Here is a 26841-nt window from a genome sequence, read left to right as displayed (position 1 = left end):
AAACAATAGGGCGTGTCGCTATGACACACTCTCGCGGATTCGGGTTCAGCATGGGTTATATCACTCGTTCCACTTTCATGAGGATAGCCCTGGGAAACAGTTATTAACACTTCACACGCCAGCGATTGACTTACACAGTATATTCTTTAAACACAGGGTTGATTAAATCACACGGATTGTCTTTTGGGTCACTTTAAAAACTCACTTGATTAAATCGGAGATGCTATTGATTTTTACATGCTTTAAAAAGTCCATAAAATGGAGACCATGTGTGTTTACCTTTCAGATATTCACCCCGAGGACTCACAGAACCGGTTTTGGAGCTAAATATTTAGGTTGCGTTCAGGGTTGGTCTCTGCAAACATGACTAAAGGTTCAGAAACTCACTCGAGGCCAAAACAACAAAAGGACAGAGCCATAGTAATGATGCCTCATGCCATCGTGAGTCAATCGCCAACACCTCGCATTACAAACATCAGGAATAATGAGGGAACAATGAGACGTTAGGAAACGACACCTGAGTCAGTACTTCGGGAAAACAATCAAAGGAGGAATGAACAGAATCACCTGGTTTGAGTAGAGCCAACTCAAATCACACAAATTAACTTCACAACTTTTGAGTTCTCATGCAATCTGAATCGTTTCACTGTTTTCTTTTCATTTAGACGAACTTAAATTTAACTGAAACTTGTCACATACTGTTAATGTTAAGTGGAGTGTTTCATGCTAGTTTAGACGAGTTTCTGTTATGTTGGTTTTGGTCGTTTTTTTGGTGGAGCTTTTGAGAACAGATCAGGCGTAACATTATGACTAGGGCTGCAACTAACGATTATTTTAATAATCGATTAATCTGTCGATTATTTCCTCTATTAATCGATGAATCGGATAAAAAAGCCTTAATTTCCAATCCTTTATTCAAGCAAATTCACAGTTCAAGAAATCTTCAGAAAGTGCACAGCTACAATAAATCTATAAATTAGGGCTGTCAAAAGATTAATCGCGATTAATCGCATCCAAAATAAAAGTTTGTGTTTACATAATATATGTGTGTGTACTTTGTTAATTATTATTTATATATAAATACACACACATTAATGTATATATTTAAGAAATATTTGCATGTATATACATTTATATAATCTATAATATATATATATAAAAATAAATGTTTTATATATAAAAATATTTTTTTTTCTTAAATATATACATGCTTGTGTGTGTATTTATATATAAATAATAATTAACAGAGTACACACACATATATTATGTAAACACAAACTTTTATTTTGGATGCGATTAATCGCGATTAATCTTTTGACAGCCCTACTATAAATCTTTTATTTTTTATATATATATATAAAGAAAAATACTAATCAGAAAACTTAACAGGATGTTAGAACTTGTTCACTACACTCAGACGCACACACTCTCAAACACAATTAAAGGGTTTAGTTAAATTGTAATGCATTAAGAATTTTTTTCTAAAATGTTCAAACCCATTATATACTCCTGGAGAAAACATCTACTGTATTAACCTATTAATATGAATGATATTAAATCCAGACACAGATTTAACTGCTGTGACATATTAAAAAAGATGATGTAACAATTAAATAAAACTCCTCCTCCTAAAGAAGAACACAATGTCTTATTTTCAATGAATGATATGCATTCTTTATAACAACTTGCATACAACAATCCTTATAGATTAAATATGGATTAAATAATAAATGTATAATAAATATAATGAATCCTTATTCAAACTAAAGAGGGGATTTCCTCTGTCTTGTGTTGTTTGATTAATATTAAGAGCACAAATGTTAGCAGGTTAATGGACTGCTGTCACTTTAAGACCGAATGCTGACTGAAAATGGCAATAGATATTAGTCATAGTTTTTGTCATTCAAAGCTGGTTTTGATTTTTGTCTGTGAAAAATGTTGCTGATTAAAATACTGACAAATTATTTGTCAACGAAATGAACATAGCAACAGATTGAAAAATTAATGGGCCAAAAAAAAGTGAATAAAAACACGTCTTTAGTCTTGCAAACTATACCACCCCTTGCTTTACTGCTGTTATTAGTAGATAATAGTCGCGCAACACAACAAATCAATAATGAAATTCGTTGCCAACTCTTTTAATAATCGATTTTTATCGATTCGTTGTTGCAGCCCTAATTATGACCGGTGAATAACACTGATGATCTGTTAGTGGGTGGGATATATTCGGCAGCAAGTGAACATGTAGTCCTCAGAGTTGATGTGTTAGAAGCAGGAGAAATGGGCAAGCGTGAGGATTTGAGAGAGTTTGACGAGGGCCAGATTGTGACGGTCAGAGCATCTCCAGAACTGCAGCTCTTGTGGGTGTTGAAGGTGTGGGCCGATCAAACAGACTGCTCAAGAACTTAATGCTGGTTCTGATAGAAACGGGTCTGACTTCACCGATCCATGGAGGCCCCACCTCACAGGACTTAAAGGATCTGCTGCTAACATCTTGGTGCCAGATACTACAGCACACCTTCAGGGGTCTAGAGGAGGCCATCAGAGACGGGTCAGGGGGACCAACACTATATTAGGTCATAATGTTATGCCTGATTGGTGTATGTTAAATGTTTTAATGGCTGTACTCATTCAGCAAGTGCTAAAGCTCTGTGTTATCAATTAGCAAGTAGGGATGCACAATATAAAACCGCTGTCCGATAACTGATGATGAAGCGAGTGATTGGCTGATTGGATGAGGGTCTAAAATGGGAAATATGGATTATGAATATGGCACTCACTGAAGGCTCCGGTGTACGTGGGCTGGGTCAGATCTTTGGGCACTTTCCTGTAGATATCGAACCTGGAAGGAAGAGAAAGAGAGGAAGAAAAGAAAGGTAAACATGGTGTTCTCATGGGAAGAGTGTGTGAGAGCACATTGTGTTCCCAGCGCATTACAGAGCGGCTGAGGAATGTGAACTATGGGCTGCGGTCCCAGACTCAACAGTCTGAAGCTACACCTCCATCACGACCCTCATCACACACACACACACACACACACACACACACGCCTGTCAACATCCATCACTGAGACCACAGCCCAGGCTAACAATGGGCACTACACACACACACACACACTTGAGAAACGACCCTTCCGCTTTAAAACAACATTTACTTGGTCACTTTTATCCCCATTTACATTTTAACTTAACTTTAGTGAGGTTTAGTCTGAAACGTGTAATAATGTCCATTGCAGTAGTCAAGCTACATTTATTACTGTCGCACAAGTGTCATCATTCGGTTCAGAGTCGATTCAGTGTCGATTCAGTTCAGTGTCATCATTCAGTTCAGAGTCGATTCAGTTCAGTGTCGATTCAGTTCAGTGTTGATTCAGTTCAGTGTCGATTCAGTTCAGTGTCATCATTCAGTTCAGTGTCGATTCAGTTCAGTGTTGATTCGGTTCAGTGTCGATTCAGTTCAGTGTCATCATTCAGTTCAGAGTCGATTCAGTTCAGTGTCGATTCAGTTCAGTGTCATCATTCAGTTCAGTGTCGATTCAGTTCAGTGTTGATTCGGTTCAGTGTCGATTCAGTTCAGTGTCATCATTCAGTTCAGAGTCGATTCAGTTCAGTGTTGATTCAGTTCAGAGTCGATTCAGTTCAGTGTCGATTCAGTTCAGTGTCATCATTCAGTTCAGTGTCGATTCAGTTCAGTGTTGATTCGGTTCAGTGTTGATTCGGTTCAGTGTTGATTCGGTTCAGTGTCGATTCAGTTCGGTGTGGATTCAGTGTCATTATTCAGTTCAGTGTTGATTCGGTTCAGTGCTGATTCAGTTCAGCGTTGATTCGGTTCAGTGTCGTTTCAGTTCAGTGTTAATTCGGTTCAGTGTCGATTCAGTTCAGTGTTGATTCGGTTCAGTGTCGATTCAGTTCAGAGTCAATTCAGTTCAGTGTCATCATTCAGTTCAGTGTCGATTCAGTTCAGTGTCATCATTCAGTTCAGTGTCGATTCAGTTCAGTGTCATCATTCAGTTCAGTGTCGATTCAGTTCAGTGTCATCATTCAGTTCAGTGTCGATTCAGTTCAGTGTTGATTCAGTTCAGTGTTGATTCGGTTCAGTTCGGTGTGGATCCAGTGTCATTATTCGGTTCAGTGTTGATTCAGTTCAGTGCCGATTCAGTTCAGTGTTGATTCGGTTCAGTGTCGATTCAGTTCAATGTTGATTCGGTTGATTCAGTTCAATGTTGATTCGGTTCAGCGTTGATTCAGTTCAATGTTGATTCGGTTCAGCCTTGATTCAGTTCGGTTCAATAACAATGTTGATGTTTCAAAGTTAATGTCATCATCCAGCTCAGTGCAGTCAAATTGATAATATTAATATTGAATATTAATAATGATTATTAATTGTCTTTTAACCCCCAACTGAGCAAGTCGAAAGGCGACAGTGGCCTTTTTATAATTGCAGTAATGAGAATGACATTTTTATTTTCATGACGGAGGATGGATGGATAGATAGAAGGATGGATAAACAGATATATAGACAGATGGATAGATGGACGGGTGGATGGGTGAATGGATTGATAGATGGATGGATGAACAGATAGATGGATGATAGATAGATGGATAAATAGATAAGACGGACGGATGGATAGAATCTGTTAAAGTTCAATGGCTCTTTAATGAAACCCATATAGAGCACACTAGATGAATATCTCTGCTGTGGTAATGTACTGGTTAAGGATGTGTTTCTGCTGAGCAGACTCAGAGCAGATGTTGATAATGCTGGTCTGACTCCAGGAGAGCAGCGATTGGCCCATGCATAACTCAACCCCTTCAGGAATGCGTCCAATCCCTGACTTTTTAAGGAGCTCAGAAACGGAGCCGAACTCTTGTGCCCTTTTTGGGCTCTGAATCTTCACGGCTACATCAGCAGACCCTGCCCTCCAAAACACTCACATCTGTGGACATTTCTCAGTGTGACGCAATGCTGAAGGGGAGAGAGCGACTTCCTGCCTCAGCGCAGCCTGTCCTGACAGAAGAGCTCACAGGAAGTGCACCTGAGCCACTGACAGAGAGAAACCCAGCACACGCTGTCCTCAAACCACTCTGACGTCTGAGCAAGACCTGAACTGGTACAGGAGACTGGAGAATGTGTTTGGCTACTCAGTGTGATGTTTTACAGGCCCAAACACTGCATGAGACTGCTCACTTTATAGCTATTTAAACATTTTAATGAGCAATATTTCTACATGTACTTAGATCTCTCACCATCTAAGGAAACACGTCACACTCAGACGGTTTATTATTATTTCCATTATCCAACACTCTCATGGCAATTCTTAAACATGTTACCTATGGTAAACTGGGGTCTGATTGACATGAATATGTACTCATTTGTAAGCAGGGCCTAAAACTAACGTTTTTCCACACCTGCCAATGACCAGTGACTTGTTTTTATCAGCCATGAAACTAGGGCTGTGCGATATTGAAGAAAAATGCGATATCCTTGTTAAATAATGCCATATTCGATATGTGATACGATATTGCTTTAAGTGTGTAAAATCTATTTCTTTCCCCAACTGATATCTTTCACTTAAAGCATAACTGACTGTGTTTACATCAATACTCATCAAGACGGCCATTTTGAAGCAACTGTGTGTGTATTTGACAGTTCGAGTGTGTAACAAGACACGAAAAACAGAACGGCTTCGGTGTGTGTGTCAGACAGCGCGAGACTGCAAGGAGTTGTTTTTCGCAAGTTATTGCGTTTAATAACTATTTTTAACGTCAATTAAGTCACATAAGTAGCAGTCGTGTGCTCAGTCTATTGTCTGATATATGTGTCAACCTAAAACATACACTTTTCACAATGTTGAAGTAGCCTATTAAAATCATGCAGATATTGCGTACCCTTGCGATATGCATATTGCAATATGTACATTTCCAATATTCCGATAATTTCGATATATTGCACAGCCCTACATGAAACTGTTAAAATATTACATACCAGAGAAAATGGTCAATTCTCCATTGCAGTTTTGAAACCACAGCTAAAACTACTAGCCTAATATAACAAAAACATTATTAAAAGTAAATAAAATACAAACAAATGATCCAATTACAAGCAAAAGCACAAAGAAAAACAACAAAGAAAAAATAACAAAGATAGAAATGAGTTTTCCAGGTCAAACAGTATTTATTTATCTAACAGTGAGAGCAGTGAGTGATATTTCTTTGTCTTCTGTTGTTTGATTAACATTAAAAACAGCAGGAATATCAGGCGCCTGTCCCTTTAAGAGCGAACGCACGGATCTAATACACTGATACACACGCGTTTACTTTCTCAACTGTTTACGTTCACTGAAGACATAACCGACTGTGTTTATGAGGATATTGATATATTTCTGTGTGTATTTGGCCATTCTCTGTTTAGTTCGTTATGAGAGGCTTTCTGTACACACACCTTCAGTCTTCTTGCGCTTGAATGGTTTAAAGTCGTATTAAAATGCACACGAATAAACGAGGAATTGAAATTGAAGTATCCAATTCTTGACCTTAAAGGATTAGTTCACTTTTAAATAAACTTTTGCTGATCATTTACTCTCCCCCATGTCATCCAAGACGTCCATGTCTTTCTTTCTGCAGTCGAAAAGAAATGAAGGTTTTTGATGAAAACATTCCAGGGTTTTTTGGACTTCAATGGGCTCCAAACGGTTCAAGCTCCAAATGACAGTTTCAGTGCAGCTTTAAACAACACCAGATGATGAATAAGGGTCTGATCTAGACAAACCATCAGTTTCTGAGAGAAACCCAGCAGTATTTATGCTATTATTTTACCTCTTATCAGACGAACATGATCATCTCTGAGCTCCGCCATAACTTCCGCTGAGTGAGGTCAAAATACGAGCGTTGTCATAGATGTATACATAGATACCTCATTAGCACCAGCACGGATCAATAGAATGAGGCATCTACTATCGATATATCTATGACCACGCTCGTATTTGGACTATCAAAATTTGTTTTAAAGCCCTTTGAAGCTGCACTGAAACTGTCATTTGGACCTTGAACCGTTTGGGGCCCATTGAAGTCCATTATATGGAGAACAATCCTGGAATGTTTTTCACAAAAACCTTAATTTCGACTGAAGAAAGAAAGACATGGACATCTTGGATGAGATGGGGCGAGGAAACTATCAGGACATTTTCATTCTGAACTGAACTAATCCTTTAAGTCTTGATTTTCGATTCCCAACACAAGTGGAAATATAACCGGAAGCGTTCGGCCCGACGGTGGAAGAGCAGCTTCAGGGTGCGTTCACACTTGTAGTTCGGTTAATTTGGTCGGGACCGAAAAACAAAAACAAGTCCTGGTCCGCTTAGCGTTCACACTGGCATTTTTAACAGTGAACCTAAAGTTCCCGAACCAAAGGCACAGGCTCACAACCTGATTGGTCGGCTTTTATGACGTATATTTCGCGACAGAGCTGCTCACCGAACATTCAGAACAATGCTTTGTGCTGATTAAACGGCATCATCTCATGCGTGTGGGTTTATTTTGAGCAGCGGAGAACTCATGAAGAGCTCATCAATGCTCATTGAGAACCGCAGCAGGATTTCCTCCGGTGTGCAGAAACACAGATCTGCATATATTGATGAGGCTTCACCTCTCGCTGCTCCACGTTTGCCCTCCACTCATTGTGGATACGCCGATCTTCACGTCGTCAAATCAGCTGACCTGTAGCGTCACATGTTGTGACATCACGTCCTGTGTTTGGTTGGTTGACATGTCTCTGGTCTGTGTTGTGTTCATATATCAGAGGAAACGCACCAGAGTTGGTCTGGAAGCGGACTGAGGCCGTCTCTTTAGCGTCTCGCTCCGCTTGTTTGGTGTTGGGATGTGTTCAGATGAACCGCACTAACCCAGCAATCGCACCAGGGTTCACTTTAATCCAAACAAACATGACAAGTGTGAACACACCCTTAGATGCCAGTAAAGGACCTTAATGAAGACTGCACAAAACCTGTATGTGTTCATCTCTTTACTAGTGGAGCAGAAAATGTGCAAGAAAAACCATGCACTCGCTCAGCTGGAAAAGCCAGTTTGGCACCTTGGATTGGTTGTCAAAACACTTGCACACTGTTCAAAGACGTTCACTGCACACACACACACACACACACACACCACACGGATCAGGCCAAACACATGCTTTGCACTGTTGCGTAACAGCCAAAACATTCACTTGTTCCCTCAGGCTGTGTGGAGTTCACTGCTCGGATGTCTCATCAGATATTTCTTATTCCCTGCGTTACAACAGCAACAAACACCAGCAGCTGAGGCCATCCGTCACACACACACACACACACACACACACACACACACACACACACACACACACACACACACACACACACACACACACACACACACACACACACACACACACACACACACACACACACACACACACACACACACACACACACACACAGCAACAACAAAGCCATGTGTTTCTCATTCAACACTGCAAACGTTTCTGAACTCAATCGTTTGGACACACTGAGCAAATCCAGCATCCATGTGTTTATGAAAGCATCCCATGATGAAGCGAACGTCTCGTGTCTTATTTTACAGCAGGCCTGATTCGATGAGGTGTATTGCACTCCAGCTCCGTCTGTTTTACAGTCCATCACTGATCCGATTGGCTGTGGATTAGGACAGATGTTCTCGATTGGCTGTGGATTAGAACAGATGTTCTCGATTGGCTGTAGGATTAGGACAGATGTTCTCGATTGGCTGTAGGATTAGGACAGATGTTCTCGATTGGCTGTAGGATTAGGACAGATGTTCTCGATTGGCTGTGGATTAGGACAGATGTTCTCGATTGGCTGTAGGATTAGGACAGATGTTCTCGATTGGCTGTGGATTAGGACAGATGTTCTCGATTGGCTGTGGATTAGGACAGATGTTCTCGATTGGCTGTAGGATTAGGACAGATGTTCTCGATTGGCTGTGGATTAGGACAGATGTTCTCGATTGGCTGTGGATTAGAACAGATGTTCTCGATTGGCTGTGGATTAGGACAGATGTTCTCGATTGGCTGTAGGATTAGGACAGATGTTCTCGATTGGCTGTGGATTAGGACAGATGTTCTCGATTGGCTGTAGGATTAGGACAGATGTTCTCGATTGGCTGTGGATTAGGACAGATGTTCTCGATTGGCTGTAGGATTGTGCTGTGGTATAACTGTGTAACTCCGCAGTAGAGCTTAGATCGGGCCCAAAAAAATCAACCCAACCCAACCCGACACATTAACCCTCTGGGGCTCTTCGGTCATTTCACTATTAAACACATTAATACGTGGTCCAGACAATAAGTGTGCATATATATGATTATCACTGTAATGAAATTAAATGTGACAAAACACAACCCAGTCTCTTTTGTTAAATGGGTCAATGACATGCATTTTGTGTGTCCGAATTCATTATTTTCCGAAAAAAAAATTAAAATAATTAAATCCATGTCACATATCAAATTGATCTACAATATTTCCTTTATAAGATACTCTTTTGAATTTTTTTTAATCAATTGAATTTTTGAGTTGTGGTGTTTCAAAGTCCTAAAATGTCAGGTGGTGCGACCAGCAAATTTACATTTAAAAGTATCAATTCCCACTGCAATTGCACAATGAAGTAAGACACATAAATGTAAACCATTATACAAATAATTAAAAAACATAAAAACTCCTTATGGAAAATTGTGTTCTGAACACATAGAAAAGTGTCCGTTTATATGAATTGGACTAAAAGGGCAATTTACCATGTGATATGCATTTTACAATGATTCATATGTATATTGTATATGTATATTATTTTAAATGAATATGGTCTGGGTGGTAAAATCAGAAATCTTGTTTAATAATGAATTAATGCGGTCTTAAAAGCTGTAAAACCAATATGAATCAACAGCATTAATTTTTTGGACATAAAAATGCATTTTAAAACCTCTTTTGCCTTAAATTATTCTTTTTTTTATCTTAAAAAAAGTATTATTTTTCTTATTTGTCATTGACCGTCAGTGTATATGTGATCAATAGCCATTATAAAAGTATAAGTAAAGGTATAAGAAGCTATACAATAAAAAAAAGCAAACAATTCAGTCACACAAAGTCAGCGCTAGTCGGCTAGTTAAAAGATAAATATGAAACGTTTCGCCCTCAGTCAAAACGATTTGTATTCTCTTTATAAACAAACCACAGATTTGAGCTTTAAACCACTACATTCTCACCTGAAAAAGTCTTAAAACTACATTTTGAGACACAATAACAGTAGTGTTTTTAAATTATGCAGGGTGTTTCTCATCAAGACATGTTGTATTTCTGCACCACAGAACTCTTGTTAACAACACACGCCCTCGGCTGCTATTTTGAACCAAGCGCTGACAGCTTTTTTTTTACTAAAAGAGCGCTCTTGTCAAAAAAGACGCCAAGTGTGAACACAGCCTTACTTTGCTAAAAATATAGAAATGATTTCTGATTATGGCATAGCTTTCTGCCCACCCAGGCTAATAAAGTAATGATTAAAAGAACACAAATGCTTGATCAAGGGACAGCGGTGGGAAATATCGGCCCGCGGATCGGATCGGGTCAAGTTCTGGCTCAGGCAGAGAATCTAAACTCTACACCGCAGGAGGTTTATGAGGCAAGCACATCTCGAAAGAGGAAGTGTGCATGCTGGCGGTTTAACTGGCACTTTCATGGGCGCTCAGATTAGTCTACAGATGAGCTGAAAGGAAGTGTGACTGTAAACAAGGACACATGGTTGTGTTGCCGCCATAGCAACTGATATCAGAGTATTCTGATGCAACATTGCAGCAGTCCTCATCTGCACACGCTCAGTGTGTGTCAAGGCAAACTCTGGCTGCTAAAACACCCGAATAACAACTCTCTGAACAAACCGGTCGAACTTTACCCGCCGCAAGAGACAGGAAACACAATCCATTCATTCACAATCACGTCATATTAGCGTCTCATGAGGATGATGGACTACTTTAATATTTACTTCATCTGGGGAACATATGAATAATAAATTACACACGTTATTACACATTACTAATGCAGAATGAAGACCGTTTGGATTACACTACAGCTTCTGACAATAAGACTGTATTAAACTAGAGCATAACAGATTAAAGTTTTTTCAGATTTTTCTCGACTTTAAGAAATGTGACGCAAAACAATAAAGATAAAAAACATTTTAAAAAATGTGTGATTAGTAAAAAAATGTGTGATTAGTACGATTTTTTTCTAGTGCTGTCAAACCAATTAATCACAATTAACGCCCTAGCAACCACCCAGAATACCTTAGCAACGCCCTAGCAACCACCCAGAATACCTTAGCAACGCCCTAGCAATCACCCAGAACACCTTAGCAACCGCCTAAAAACACCCAGAACACCTTAGCAACCGCCTAAAAACACCCTAGCAACCGAGTGCCGAGTTTTGCCACCAAGCACCACTCACATTTTCTTCAGGAAATGTACACTCAATGTTTGTAACTATATAATCTATGCATGTGTGTATATACACACACACACACTAATATATATATATATATATATATATATATATATATATATATATATATATATATATATATATATATATATATATATATATATATATATATATATACACACACACACACACACACACACACATTATATATGCATTCACAAAATGTTAGAAACGATTAATCACATCTAACATATTAGTTTGTAAATGTGTGTATATACACTGTGTGTGTGTGTGTGTGTGTGTGTCACACAATGTACAGTAAAGACATTTACAATCTAACAAAAGATTTCCGTTTTAAATAAATGATTTTTTCTCTTTACTTTCTATTCATCAAATAATCAGCACCATGTAATATTAAGTAGCAAAAACTGTTTACAACTGATAATAATAAGCCATTATTAATACATGAGCACCAATAATAACTGATAATAATTTGGCATCAGAATGATTAGTGAGGGATCATGTGACACTGAAGACTGGAGTAATGATTATAAATTCACAGGAATAGTGACTTTACTATATATTCACAAAGAGAACAGCTGATTTACATTATAATAATATTTCACTGTTTTACTGTATTTATGATCAAATAAACACAGCATTGGTGAGCCAAAAAAGTATATTTCTGGAAATCAATCCTCAGATGAATGATTTATAGCAGCAGAACTCATGGCGTGATGATATGAATGTAATTTTCATAATGTTGTGTGTCCTGTTTTATATTTGCATAACTGTAACCAGTGTAAACAGGAGTTAGTGAGCTTAACGTGTTCAGAAATCATTCTGATGCTAAATTATTATCAGTTATTATTGGTGCTCAATTATGCTTATTATTACCATCGGTTGAAAACAGTTTTTGCTACTTAATATTACATGATGCCGAATCTTTGAAACGTTTGTAAATGTATGTGTGTGTATATATATGTATATATATATATTACATAATGTATGTGTGTATACTGTGTATAATATATATATATATATATATATATATATATATATATATATATATATATATATATATATATATATATATATATATATATATAAAAATACACACATGCATGTATATATTTAAGAAATATTTGCATGTATATACTGTAAATATAATGTATCTTATATATAAAAAAATTCCTAAATATATACATATATGTGTGTGTATTTATATAAACATAGTAATTATACACAGTACACACACATTATGTAAACACAATTTTTTATTTTGGATGCGATTAATCGCGAATAATTTTTCCCCAGCACACACACACATTTACAAACTTGTATGTTAGATGTGATTAATCGCAATTAATCGCGTCATTAATCGCAAGAACAGGAGACACAAAAAGCAACAGTTCAAGTACAATCAACTGATTATTAAAGTTGTCTAATGAAAAACTGACATGCACTAACTTTGATGTGCTTAACTCGACTAAAAACTTGTCAACTGCACCTGACTCAAATACCATCAGTTTTAGATACTCGTCAAGAGCAGTTTAAAGAACATTTAGACATTTGAGAAAGTGTTTTCTCTCTTCTGTAGTCCATGGAACTATTGGTCGTGTGTTAAACCCCAGCGCGCTCCCTATCCAGACAGCACTAGACGCGCTGCGAGCGCGCGGATCCTCCCTAAGTAGGCAGCGCACTAGGGTTTGGGACACTAGCATCGTGTCGCGTTTGATTCATGCATTAGAGGGAAAAACACAGCGACCGACTCACCTCCGCACATCGAAAGTCATTGCGCCTGCGCGAATAATCAGCTCAAGTGTGTTATACTATAATGCTGTATTATACACTCTCAAAGTGTTTAAAAATAAACGACACTTGTGGTAAGTGGCTACTCCAGACTCTTCCTTCAATCCTGCCGGCTGTTCAGACCGGATGTGACATCCGCTTAGGACGCTTTGCACAATCCTATTGGTCGAGCGACGTGAATCTGCGTCCGGTTAAGAAATGAGTTGTGTCGTGCGAACTTGACGCGTTGCCCGTGGAGACACGGAACCACAGCTCATCTGAGCGCTTTTCCTTCCGCTTATGTGGTCCAACCGTCAAAACAGTTTCTACAACAACAACAACACAGTCAATAAAACCGTAAATCTGCTGTTCTTCCTGTGTAATAAAGTGTTTTCCTCTGTTCTTTATCTCGTTATAATAATACTCAGGCTTAGAAAATAACTTAATACAGGATTAGAAGGTGATTTTTCACAACAGACTGAAACTCAACAGAAGTTGTGACACACATCTGTGGCTCAAATAGAAGAAATCGCATATTTCAGAATGGGAACAGACTGACTGTGGGATTATGGTTACCCCAGCATTACACATCATGAAATCGGAAATATTGGAAATTAATAAGTGTGCCATTTATTTATCTTGTGTTTATACCTGAATTTTGAGGTTTCACAACTTCACATATAACTAATTTTTAATTTACCAATAATTGTATGTCACTAGAGTAGTTTGTAAGTAGCCTATATTACCACGTAGATGCCTCATTAGCGACTGTTTCAGCCGTCCGCCATTTTAGAACGGTCAAAACCGGTCGTGAACGCGCTTTGTTGTGAACATTCAAAAGCAAGTTGCCGTAGTTACATGTGTGTATACATATCTATATCTTCAATAGACTGAAGCAGATGATTTTAGGATTTAGTTTATCATGGTAAAAATATTGCTTAAAAATCATTACATTATCTTAACATCATAAAACAATACAAATATAAAAACACAAACCAACATATTCTCACAGGTTATCCTATTTCTCCGGGTTTTACAGAGGCTGCGCAGTGCTGGTGTTGTTTTAATGCGAGTGATGACCATGTTGACCGTTCCAAAATGGCGGCGCGTCGACGTGCCTGGAGCGGTCGAATGTGAGGCATCTGACAATGACCACTTTACAACCAATCAGAACACTCCACAAGCACCAAGTGCGAGTAAAAATCGGTGTTGGCGAGTATGAAACGGTCACTCGCCAGTTGGTCGGTAACATTTGAATGAATTCTAACAATACATGAACGAACGTGAACGACTCTGAACCATAGACTGTAAAACAAGATGGTTAAACTACATTATAATGACCATTTATGTTTGTATTAGTTAGCTTATATACATAGCATAGCATACAGATTAGCGATTAGCCTGATTAGCCTTAGTTTATTCTACACACTTTTGCACTTACACATATTCTCAATCACCATGTAATTATGTGTTAAATTAAGTGTTAAATGTCCACATATTTCAGTTATAAATAAAACAAATAAATTATGTTAAATTATTCACTTAATAGGCTATTATTATTATTTATTAATTAACACTTAAGTGTAAGAAATGACGTTCAATTGGTTTATTATGCGGTAATGTGTTTTCGTACGCATAATATAGTAAGCTATGTGTATTTTAAATTAATATAATGTGTATATACTTAGGATTATCATTAACTGACCAGATTTGGAGGGAGGACCCGATTTGTCATGACACCGCTAATGTCCGAAAATCTTGTGCTGATTCGGGACTGAGTCTGCCGTGAAGAGGAGCCGCGATATAAAGGCCCCGCCCACACCCGCGCAAAACAACTCATTATGTCGCTATGGAAATGTAGAAATTAAAGTTAAAGCTCCAATCTCCTCCCCAAAAAAGTCTGTTGGTGACTTCCCTCAGAGAAGCTGTCAATCTCAGCTGTCAATCATGACATCACACCCCAATTATAGCATCAAATAACTAACTAAAACCAAACTTATTTTAAAAATGAACACTTGAACATACATAAGCGTGATGAAATACTATCTAAAATGACAGAAACCATCTTTGGAAGTGTCACTTGATTGTTTAGTTTGCCTCACATCCCATTTGATTACATGGAGAGGGCGGGGTTTATGAGTTATACTGCATCCAGCCACCAGGGGGCGATTGACACGCTTTGGCTTCACTTTTTTAGGACTTGTGCGCCACACTTGCTCAAGACAGTTAAGTGAATGTAAACAGTTGAGAAAGGTGTGTATCCGTGTATTAGATCCGTGCGTTCGCTCTTAAAGTGACAGGCGCCTATATTCCTGTCATCAATGTAAATCAAACAACGAAGGACAACGAAAAAGCACTCACTGCTCTCGACTGAATAACTTTTGTGACTTTAATAAGGAATAATTAATATTTTATATTTGCTTATTACATTTCTGTACCTGAAAAACATGAAACGCACTGTTTATTTCATTTGAATCTTTGTTATAGTGTATTTTTTGTGCTTTTGCCTGTAATTTGACTATTTGTTTTTAGTAATGATTTCAATTTATATTAGTTACAGCTTGTAGTTTTAGTGGTGTCGACATTTGAATGGAGAATTGTGAGTTTTCATTGGTGTCATTACTGCAAACACAGTTTCATGGCCTTTGGCAGGTGTGGCAAAAAGTTTGTTTTAGGCCCTATATATATATTAAACATTTCCACAATATTTCCATGATGTGTTTTCTACAGGACTGTACCCATATGGTTGTGTTTGAACGAGGCAGTGTTTCACTATGTCATATCTGGGCACATCTTAGAAATTTCAGCTCAGGCACACACATACAGAATCTGCGACTGAAGTGTGGAGAATATGCGATCGGGCATGCAGAGTGTTTTCCCAGGGTGCCTGGAGGCAGCTCTGTCCGTAATTCTGATGACAGTGATGTGTATTTGCTACACCGAGGAAAAACCTCGTTCATCACACTCTTTCACTTCCCTTTCTAACATGTACAGAACATGCAAGTGAATCCCTCAAATGTGTGTTTTGATGAATTCAACATCGTTCTTTCTTGTGCTTTGTCTTCTTGTGGCCAGATGGAAGATGTTTGGAAAGTCTTAATGTACACATAAGTGTTTTTTGCACATATCACAGAAGATGTTGTGAGTAATGCACGAGCGGAAGCAGATGCAGAACACAGTGTTCTCTTCCTAGGGCACAACAGGCTTGCGGTTTGCATGTCTCTGCTGACTCATGCGTGTTTTAACAGTAAAATTGTTACATTCCACTTTTTTTTCTTCAGTCAGAGAACACCAGAAATGATTTGGAGAGCAAATCTGACTCAAGTTTCACAAATGCAGTTTCTGACGTCATGACCTGCATCATTTTGTTTCTTGTAAAAATATTTTCAGATGAAAAAAACCTTATGTAAACTACGTGAGTAATGCTTGTTTTCAGCTGTGATGAATACATTATTTTTACGTTTTGAATAAAGCTGTATTTAAAGGACAGTGATATCAGTTTGCATGGAAAAATCCCAAATAACGCTCATGTTCCCTCTCGGCTGTGAGGAATGCAGTCGAATCACTTTACAGGAAATTGGTGTATTTGTGAGTCTGTGCCAGTGGATATACATCTTGTCTTTATAATAATGTGCTCATCCATACACCTGAGCCTGGTTTGTTTTTCAATGGAAATTTACCTGACCTCAAGTTTCTATACAGTGATTAACTTTTATGGTTTGCCTTTGCTCTCGCGGCATTGCACACCATGTACTCCTGTACAATAAAAACAAAGTATAAACTTTTATGAGGACAATGACAGCTCCACTAATCATCTTGTTGTTCGTCTGAACTCAAGAGGAAAGTTTCAATAATATTTTACATTATGAGAATAAAATCATGGAACGATTATAAACATTGCTTCATTTTTGACTGTCAGTGGAGGCTCATATATGATCAGATGATCATGGGAAGAGTTACTAGCCGGCATAGTACAGGGTTAAAAGATGATATTCATAGTTTTATTATTATATAACGAGATGAATGAGTTAGATTAGAGTTTTATTTTGTCATGCTTTTCACCAGATAAACACAATATGATCTCTAACATTTTTAATCATTGATATTGGAGAATACCAGCAGAGCTTATATTCTGTGCCCTTGCACACGTTCCTTTCGTATTAAAAACCAGCATTAAATCAGTAATGAGTAAAAAAAGGGATTGCAACTTTTTATCTCACAATTTTGACTTTATATCTTGAAATTCTGACTTTATAACTTGAAATGCTCACTTTTGTCTCGCAATTCTGACTTTATAACTTGAAATGCTCACTTTTGTCTCGCAATTCTGACTTTATAACTTGAAATTCTGACTTTATATCTCGCAATTCTGACTTTTTTCTTGAAATTCTGACTTTATAACTTGAAATTTTGACTTTATATCTCGCAATTCTGACTTTATAACTTGAAATTTTTACTTTATAACTTGAAATTCTGACTTTATAACTCACAATTCTGACTTTATATCACACAATCCTGACTTTATATCACACAATTCTGACTTTATAACTTACAATTCTGACTTTATAACTTGAAATTTTTACTTTATAACTTGAAATTCTGACTTTATAACTCACAATTCTGACTTTATATCACACAATCCTGACTTTATATCACACAATTCTGACTTTATATCACACAATTCTGACTTTATAACTTGAATTGCAGACTTTTTTCTTGAAATTTTGACTTTAAAACTTGAAATTCTTACTTTATATCTCGCAATTCTGACTTTATAACTCACAATTCTGACTTTATATCTCATAATTCTGACTTATTATCTCACAATTCTGACATTATAACTTGCAATTCTGACTTTATAACTTGAAATTCTGACTTTTTTCTTGACATTTTTACTTTAAAACTCGAAATTCTTACTTTAAAACTCGAAATTCTTACTTTATAACTCACAATTCTTACTTTATAACTGGAAATTCTGACTCCATATTTTGCAATTCTCACTTTTTAACTTGCAATTCTGACTTTATTTCACACAATTCTGACTTTATATCACACAATTCTCACTTTATAACTTACAATTCTGACTTTATAATTTGAAATTCTGACTTTTTTCTTGAAATTTTGACTTTAAAACTTGAAATTCTTACTTTATATCTCGCAATTCTGACTTTATAACTTTACATTTTGACTTAATAACTTTAAATTCTGACTTTATAACTTTAAATTCTGACTTTTTTCTTGAAATTTTGACTTTAAAACTTTAAATTCTGACTTTATAACTTGAAATTCTATTTTTTTTTCTTGAAATTCTGACTTTAAAACACTAAATTCTGACTTTATGATCTTTTAAATAGTTTTATTCCGTGGCGTAAACAAGCTTCCATATCATGTACAGTATATCTTTTAGCTATTTAAAATGACATTGTGAAATCATTGATAAAAGATCAAAAAGTGGAACTGACACAACTACCAAAATCTGCCAAGACAGCAACATTATTGACCAATGCTGATCATCTCAAAATGGCTGATAAATGGGTCGAAGGTCAACTATTTTAACACTCAAAACTCCCAACAACAAAACAACACACACAAAAAAAAAAAAAAAAATCATCAAATCATTACTAACACTCATACTCAGTGACACCACGCGGAAACTGGGGTAGATTAGCGGTGTCTTTCGGTTTGTTAGAGGTCGACTGGCTTTGACAGGATCAGATAATCGCGCTGACGTACGTGCGCTACGGTCACGGGCCAAAAGGGGCGGGGCATCAGACGCACGCCACGCCCCTCGCCGAGAGGAGGCTCAGAGTATATAACCGCCGCGCGCCGCCTTTCACCTCAGAAGAACAAGAACGAGGAGAAACTTTCCGCTCAGATCTCAGATTTCAAAACAATTCGAATTTCAGCCTCGCTCAACGGACTATTTCTGGATCAAACTCTCGAAGGACGTTAAAGAGGGACGTTTTCCACCTCGCCTTGTGTATTTAGAGCGATCGTTCTCTACTATGGTCATCATGGAAGTGTCCACCATCGACTCGGCCTCGCTTCGGGATCTTCTGGACGGCGATGACCCGGACTGCCTGGTGCTGGACTGCCGCTCGTTCTTCTCCTTCAGCTCGGCTCACATCTCGGGCTCCAGTAACGTGCGCTTCAGTACTATAGTGCGCCGGAGGGCCCGAGGGGGCCTGGGGCTCGAGCACATCGTGCCCAACGAGGACACCAGGAACAGGCTTCTGTCCGGGGAATACCAGAGCGTCGTGTTCCTGGACGACCGCAGTCTGGAGATGGGAGAAGTGAAGAAAGACGGGACTTTAATGCTCGCAGTGAACGCTCTCTGTCGCAATCCGTGTGGAGCAAGTGTGTTCCTTCTTAAAGGTACGAGATATTAGTTACTTTAATGCTATATTCGCGGTGTTCAACCTTTCATCGGACCGTTCTTAAAGGGACAGTACACCCAATCCGTCACTTATACATGTCTGTTGAACACAAAAGGAGATATTTTGAAGAATGTATGTTTATAGGCCCATAGTATTTTTCCATCAACTGTTTGTTTACCCTTAGTCTTTTGTGTTTAACCTAAGGGCGAATAAATTACAGCACTTTTATTTTTTTGGGTGTACTGTCTCTTTAAAAGAACCATTTAATTTGATGTTAAAGGAATATATACAGTGAAAAACCCTATTTTTAAGAGCGTTTAACCAGTTAACACAGCTTGTATGTGTGTATTTATTTTCTTCAGCTGTTGGCACTATAAATAACAAGTTATTTTCCCATCTCCAGGTGGATTTGACATGTTTTCCTCTGAGTTTCCTGACATGTGTATGAAGTCGGTTCCTCCACAAGGCTTGAGTTTGCCTCTGAGCTCCGGATGCCGTCCCAGCACGGCCGATTCGTCCTGTTCGACCCCTCTTTACGACCAGGTGAGTCTTTATAAGCCAGAGCCTGGGCTGTAGGTGAGACCCCTCATGAGGGAGCGCGTGCGCTAATGTCCTTGTTGTGTTTTTTTTAGGGTGGCCCTGTGGAAATCCTGCCGTTCCTATATTTAGGCAGTGCTTACCACGCCTCCCGAAAGGACATGCTGGACATGATGGGAATCACGGCGCTCATTAACGTCTCCTCCAACTGCCCCAACCACTTTGAAGAGCACTACCAGTACAAGAGTATTCCTGTGGAGGACAACCACAAAGCCAACATCAGCTCCTGGTTCAACGAGGCCATTGAGTTTATCGGTGAGTGTCATTATTTTCCCAGAGCCGGTCCTGAAATCGGGAACAGATGTCCCCGTGTGCCGACCCAACCCCCATCCTGAGTTTTTCAAACCTTCCCTCCAATCGGCCAGCTGTACCATGGCTTCCGTCCCCCCTTTAAACGACACCCGGCCGGACCCTTTCATGGGCAACTGGCTCCGTCTCAATGCTTTGCTTCCTTTGTTCGGCCCCAACAAAAGGAAGTGTCTCTGCTGCCTCGGATCAGATCCGCGCTCGATCAGGGGCGCCGCCACCCCCCATTGTGTGTTCAGGCCTGTGTTTCCCCTCCTGCCTGCGTTAACTTTTCCAGTTCCTTAATGGGACGGATCCTTCATTAGCAGAGCCGTAGAGGGTCATTTGCAATTGAATGTGTGTTTGGGGAATCAACACAGGGGGACTGCTTTTGGCTTCCTGATGGAGTTCAATAGGGCTCTATAAAGTCTATTTATTTCTTTTAGTCCGGTTTATTTTCTTCCAAATTTCGGTTTGTCCCTCAAATTTCGGTTTATATTGTCCCTCAAATTTCGGTTTATTTTGCCCCAAATTTCGGTTTATTTTGCCCCAAATTTCGGTTTATTGTTCCTCAAATTTCGGTTTATTTTGCCTCAAATTTCGGTTTATTTTGCCCCAAATTTCGGTTTATTTTGCCTCAAATTTCGGTTTATTTTGCCTCAAATTTCGGTTTATTGTCCCTCAAATTTCGGTTTATTGTCCCTCAAATTTCGGTTTATTTTGCCTCAAATTTCGGTTTATTTTGCCTCAAATTTCGGTTTATTTTGCCCCAAATTTCGGTTTATTTTGCCCCAAATTTCGGTTTATTTTGCCTCAAATTTCGGTTTATTGTTCCTCAAATTCCGGTTTATTTTGCCTCATTTCGGTTTATTGTCCCTCAAATTCTGCTTTACTGTCCCTCAAATATCGGTTTATTTTGCCCCAAAAATTCGGTTTATTGTCCCTCAAATTCCGGTTTATTTTGCCTCAAATTTCGGTTTATTTTGCCTCAAATTTCGGTTTATTGTCCCTCAAATTCCGGTTTATTTTGCCTCAAATTTCGGTTTATTGTCCCTCAAATTCTGCTTTACTGTCCCTCAAATATCGGTTTATTTTGCCCCAAATTTCGGTTTATTGTCCCTCAAATTCTGCTTTACTGTCCCTCAAATATCGGTTTGTTTTGCCCCAAATTTCGGTTTATTGTCCCTCAAATTCTGCTTTACTGTCCCTCAAATATCGGTTTGTTTAGCCTCAAATATCGGTTTACTGTCCCTCAAATATTGGTTTATTTTGCCTCAAATTTCGGTTTATTGTCCCTCAAATTCCAGTTTATTTTGCCTTAAATTTCGGTTTATTGTCCCTCAAATTCTGCTTTACTGTCCCTCAAATTCCGGTTTATTTTGCCTCAAATATCAGTTTATTTTGTCCCTCAAATATCGGTTTATTTTGCCTCAAATTTCGATTTATTGTCCCTCAAATTCCGGTTTATTGTCCCTCAAATTCCGGTTTATTGTCCCTCAAATTCCGGTTTATTGTCCCTCAAATTCCGGTTTATTGTCCCTCAAATTCCGGTCTATTTTGCCCCAAATTTCGGTTTATTGTCCCTCAAATTCCCCCAAAAATGTTAACCACAAACTTGCCCTTGATTGGTTGCTCAGGAATGGCGTCTGACCAGCTCTTGTTCTCCTTCCCCAGACTCGGTGCGGAACTCAGGCGGGCGAGTGTTCGTCCACTGCCAGGCGGGCATCTCCCGCTCTGCCACCATCTGCCTGGCGTACCTGATGCGCACCAACCGGGTCCGACTGGAGGAGGCGTTTGAGTTCGTGAAGCAGCGGCGCAGCATCATCTCGCCTAACTTCAGCTTCATGGGGCAGCTCCTGCAGTTCGAGAGCCAGGTGTTGGCCAGCTCCACCTGCTCCTCTGCGGCCGCCAGCCCCGCCCTCAGCAAGAGCAGCAGCGTCTTCACCTTCCCCACGCTCACCGCCGCCAGCCCACTGGCCTTCCTGCAGAGCCCCATCACCACCTCGCCCTCCTGCTGACACACACACACACACACACTCCTGCTGCTCCGCCTATGATCCCTGAGGCGATCTCCAGTATTACGGCTGAGGGCGAGGCCTGGCTCTCAGGTCGTTTTAGTATTTTAACACAGTGGTCCATACTTGACTTTTAAATGTGACACAACCCCAGTCTGTGTTTTAAATGTGTGTGTGTTCAGCGCTGTGGATGATAATCAGGTGTTTGGAAGAATCCGTGTCTTACAGGATCTCAGGGACTGTTTTTATGTGGATTGTTTTATTTTGAAGGTAGTCTGAGAAGTGGCTAGACTTGAAGGTGCTAATCGTGTCTTTTTGAACAATGAATGTGAAGACGATTCCTCTTGCCTTTTCCAGGACGCAAACGCATCATCAAGACGTTTGTGTGTCTGTGAGCGGATAGAAATACCTCGTGTGTGTGTGTGTGTGTGTGAGAGTCCTCCCATAAGCACTACTAATAGGAGAGACTCTCACGAATGTTTTGATATGTGTGACTATTTATTGACTAAATTAATATATTTCTTATGCTATATTTTTTCATATATTTGTGATACTTGTTGCTGACAAATAAACCTTTTTCATACATGCCATCTCATGTGCAGTGCATTCATTAACACGACCATCATGATAACGTCACCCCTGCTTTTAGAGAATAGATGTGAAAACACACTTAAACGGTCCCATGTTTGCTCTTAAAGACAACAGATCATCACTTCACTTAGATTAGCACTTCAATAAGTTTCAATGTACTATAAACCAAATAACTAAACATTTTTAAACACACTATTTGTAATCAAAAAATTTTGCGGACCGCCTCATAACACACATAATAAAATATGTCTACACACAGTCCTACCTGAATGAATCCACACCTCTAAATAAGCTTACTAGCACTAAAACTATAACTAGTCATCACATCAGTACAACGGGCTTGTTAAAAGAAAGTTTACTGCACACAACGGCTGCTATATATTTAATTCATTTATTTACTCAAGCGCCCGAGGGCATAATCAGGTTCATTTGAACAACAGGCTTATTTCCATAGCAATGTGAAACACATTTCAAAACCAAAAAACATTTCAGAAACACGAGATCAATCAAATTAAAATAACAGGTCCTATTCATTCCATTTATAAATATTTTGTTTCATAAAACTGCCTATAAAGGCTATGCGTGTGATGTGATCATGATAACACATTTAATGAAAACAGTAGGCCTACTCCAGGTAAAAAATAAATAAATAAAACAAGTAAAAAGGAACAGCCATTGGAGTCTATTTGCCATCCTCCACATCTTCCCCTTCCTCTTTTTATCGTCTGTCTAATATAGACCTATATTAAACAACTACATAAATGCTCACCTAATGAGATGGATGATGTTGCTTTGCAGATGTCAGATTCAATCTGAGATCTGATTCAATATTAAAGGGTTAGTTCACCCAAAAATGTAAATTGTGTCATTAATGACTGACCCTCATGTGGTTGGACACCCGTCAGACCTCCGTTCATCTTCAGACACAAATGAAGATATTTTAGTGTAAATCTGATGCTCTGAAAGGCCTCCATTGGCTCAACTTTACACTCTCAAGACCCTTAAAAGACACTAAAGACTAAAGTTACAAAGTCCATCTCACTACAGCGGCTCTAAAATAACTTTATGAGGACGAGAATAGTTTTTGTGCGCAAAAAAACCCTAAATAACGACTTATATAGTGATGACGATTTCAAAACACGGCATCATGAAGCTTCGAAGTGTTATGAATCAGTGAGTCGAATCAGCGGTTTGGATCGCGTGTCAAACTGCCAAACTGGTGAAATTTGGTGATTCAAACCACTGAATCGACTAACTGATTCATAACGCTTCAAACTGCTGATTCGACTCACTGATTCATAACGCTTCAAACTGCTGAATCGACTCACTGATTCATAACGCTTCAAACTGCTGAACCGACTCACTGATTCATAACGCTTCGAAGCTTCATGAGGCCGTGTTTTGAAATCGTCATCACTATATAAGTCGTTATTTAGGGTTTTTTTGCGCACAGAAACTATTCTCGCAGATTCATAAAGTTATTGTAGAGCCGCTGTAGTGAGATGGACTTTGTAACTTTAGTCTTTAGTGTCTTTTAAGGGTCTTGAGAGTGTAAAGTTGAGCCAATGGAGGCCTTTCAGAGCATCAGATTTACACTAAAATATCTTCATTTGTGTCTGAAGATGAACGGAGGTCTGACGGGTGTCCAACCACATGAGGCTCAGTCATTAATGACACAATTTACATTTTTGGGTGAACTAACACTTTAACTGCATGTTGAAATTATACTAGCACTTAACCATGAACACAAATGGCTTTAATTGGTTTATTTCGTAGCAAACATGTTAAGTTCAATCAATCTGTTTTTTTTTTACTTTCACATTTAAATGATTTCATGAGGTTATCTTATACAGTTGGTATACCCTACCTGTGGTCAGTTTGCACAAAGGCCGAACAACATGAGTGTTTGCTTTGCACCCCCTTAAAATTCAATTAAATAAAGACCAAGCATTCGATCCACGCGTCCTCGAATCTTTCTACAGCGTCGATTGCAGGAGGACCGCCAGAGCGAAGTTGGACTCTCTGTGAACGCACAGTAAGTATCAGTGCACTTGCTATGTGACCTCAGATGAAAAGTAATGCATTATAATATTGCGTTACTCCCTTAAAAAGTAACTAATTGAGTTACTTAGTTACTTTTTAAGAAAAGTAATGCGTTACGTTACTTTTGCGTTACTTTTTCTCACCTGGGCTGGGCTTGTTTTTGTTTATAACAAAAAAGTGATATTTTTGTGCAACGGTAAAGACCTCTTCATACCACAATATAAATAATGCGCCCCAGGCTGAGGTGAAGATGCAGATTCCCTCATGAACACTAGAGGGCGCAGCTCTGGATAATGGAGAAGAGGACGCAGGAGAAAAACGTTTTACCAATAAAAACAAAAAATCTAGTAATTTTCATCATCAAAGCTCAGCAGCAAGACATTGGTCAATTAAATATAAAGGTAGATTATGCATAAAAATAGTTTTTTATTTAACATTTAATTATTGGAGGTTTGCATAGTACTCTGATTTTGCATTTGACTGATTTTATTCATTTTGAGGAGGACAGAATCTTTATTGTGCAAGTGAGATAAATAAATGCTCACATTTAGTCTAGAACTACAATAACCATCATGTTCACACACACACCTCTGAATTCAAATTAATGTGAAAAGTAACTCAGATATTTTGTTGTAAATGTGAAAAGTAATGCGTTACTTTACTAGTTACTTGAAAAAGTAATATTATTACATAACTCAAGTTACTTGTAATGCGTTTCCCCAACACTGCTCATGACCTATTGTCACAACGTTTCAGCATTTGTTAGCAATGCCAGTGAAACTTCACGATTCTCAAAATGTTTATGTTTGGAAGATATAAAAACAAAGCAAAATCTGGCCTGAGTTGAGGATTACAGTTCTCCTGGAGCGAGTCTTGAGCTCATTTTTATTTAGGCTTTTGTATCTTTGCAAAGCAAGAAAGTTTAAAACCCTTCAGATATGTCATGTTTATATGAGGAGATATCTACCAAAGATTACAGAGATTTGTGATCCAATGCAAAGTCAGTAAAGTGTCCAGATCCGTGGCGGGGTCGCTGTGTTCCAGTCTCAGGACAGATGAGCGCCTTCAGCTGACTTCACTGTGTGAGCTGGAACTCCTGCCCGTGTGAACGCTTCAGATATCTCTGACCCTGACCCTGACCCGGCAGTCCCTCTGACCCGGGTTGGCGTGTGCACTGGAATCCGGCGCTGGCACTCATAGAGGATCAGTGTCTTCAATGGTCCCAGCTCAGTCTCATTGAGCTGATTTAGGGGCCGGCGGGCGGACAGCAGGCGGGGGGCCGAGGAGCGCGGGCCCCGCTGAAGCCCTTCACAGACCACAATAGGAGCAGCTGCGAGGCGTTTGGGAAAAGTGTGACGACTGCAGCTCTCTCAGCACTGGGCCAAGCACACGGTGTCCTGAGCCTCAGCCTCTGTGAGTGCGCTGGGGTTTCACACGAGCCACAGTCATGGAGACTCTGACATTAGCACAACACTGGCAGCGATACAAGCCCTGAATCAAGGCCAGTTCAGATTATAATATACCAGTCAATCCATCCATCTATATATCTATATATCCGTCCGTCCGTCCGTCCGTTCATCCATCCATCCATCCATCCATCCATCCATCCATCCATCCATCTATATATCTATCTATCTGTCCGTCCGTTT

At 38.9% G+C, this 26841-nt stretch overlaps 2 protein-coding genes across 2 annotated transcripts in view; one reads left to right on the top strand and one right to left on the bottom strand.

Annotated features, from left to right (window-relative positions):
• ergic1 (endoplasmic reticulum-golgi intermediate compartment 1) overlaps positions 1-13539 on the bottom strand; it is a 38150-nt gene extending 24611 nt beyond the window's left edge. Inside the window, exons 1-2 of the mRNA XM_079838932.1 lie at positions 13270-13539; positions 2781-2842 (exon numbers count right to left, since the gene is read on the bottom strand). Coding sequence (XP_079695058.1) covers positions 2781-2842; positions 13270-13289 — 82 coding nt within the window. The 5' untranslated portion in view covers positions 13290-13539. The remainder of the gene's footprint in view (positions 1-2780; positions 2843-13269) is intronic.
• A 5538-nt stretch (positions 13540-19077) lies between these two features.
• Positions 19078-23148, top strand: dusp1 (dual specificity phosphatase 1). Its single transcript, XM_079839650.1, has 4 exons — positions 19078-19659; positions 20065-20204; positions 20294-20513; positions 22218-23148. The coding sequence occupies exons 1-4, from the start codon at positions 19290-19292 to the stop codon at positions 22559-22561; spliced, it is 1074 nt and encodes a 357-aa protein (XP_079695776.1). The 5' UTR covers positions 19078-19289; the 3' UTR covers positions 22562-23148.
• The last annotated feature ends 3693 nt before the right edge of the window (positions 23149-26841 follow it).

The sequence above is a fragment of the Gobio gobio genome (genome assembly GCF_949357685.1).
Source record: "Gobio gobio genome assembly, chromosome: 16".
NCBI classification, from domain to species: domain Eukaryota; kingdom Metazoa; phylum Chordata; class Actinopteri; order Cypriniformes; family Gobionidae; genus Gobio; species Gobio gobio.
This window is presented reverse-complemented; position numbering and strand designations above follow the sequence as displayed.

Excerpts from the sequence above, each read along its gene's own strand:
- dusp1 (XM_079839650.1), top strand. The coding sequence starts at position 19,290 with ATGGTCATCATGGAAGTGTCCACCATCGACTCGGCCTCGCTTCGGGAT. Across the intron at positions 19,660-20,064 it reads AAGTGTGTTCCTTCTTAAAG|GTGGATTTGACATGTTTTCC; the intron begins GTACGAGATATT and ends TCCCATCTCCAG. Across the intron at positions 20,205-20,293 it reads CGACCCCTCTTTACGACCAG|GGTGGCCCTGTGGAAATCCT; the intron begins GTGAGTCTTTAT and ends TGTTTTTTTTAG.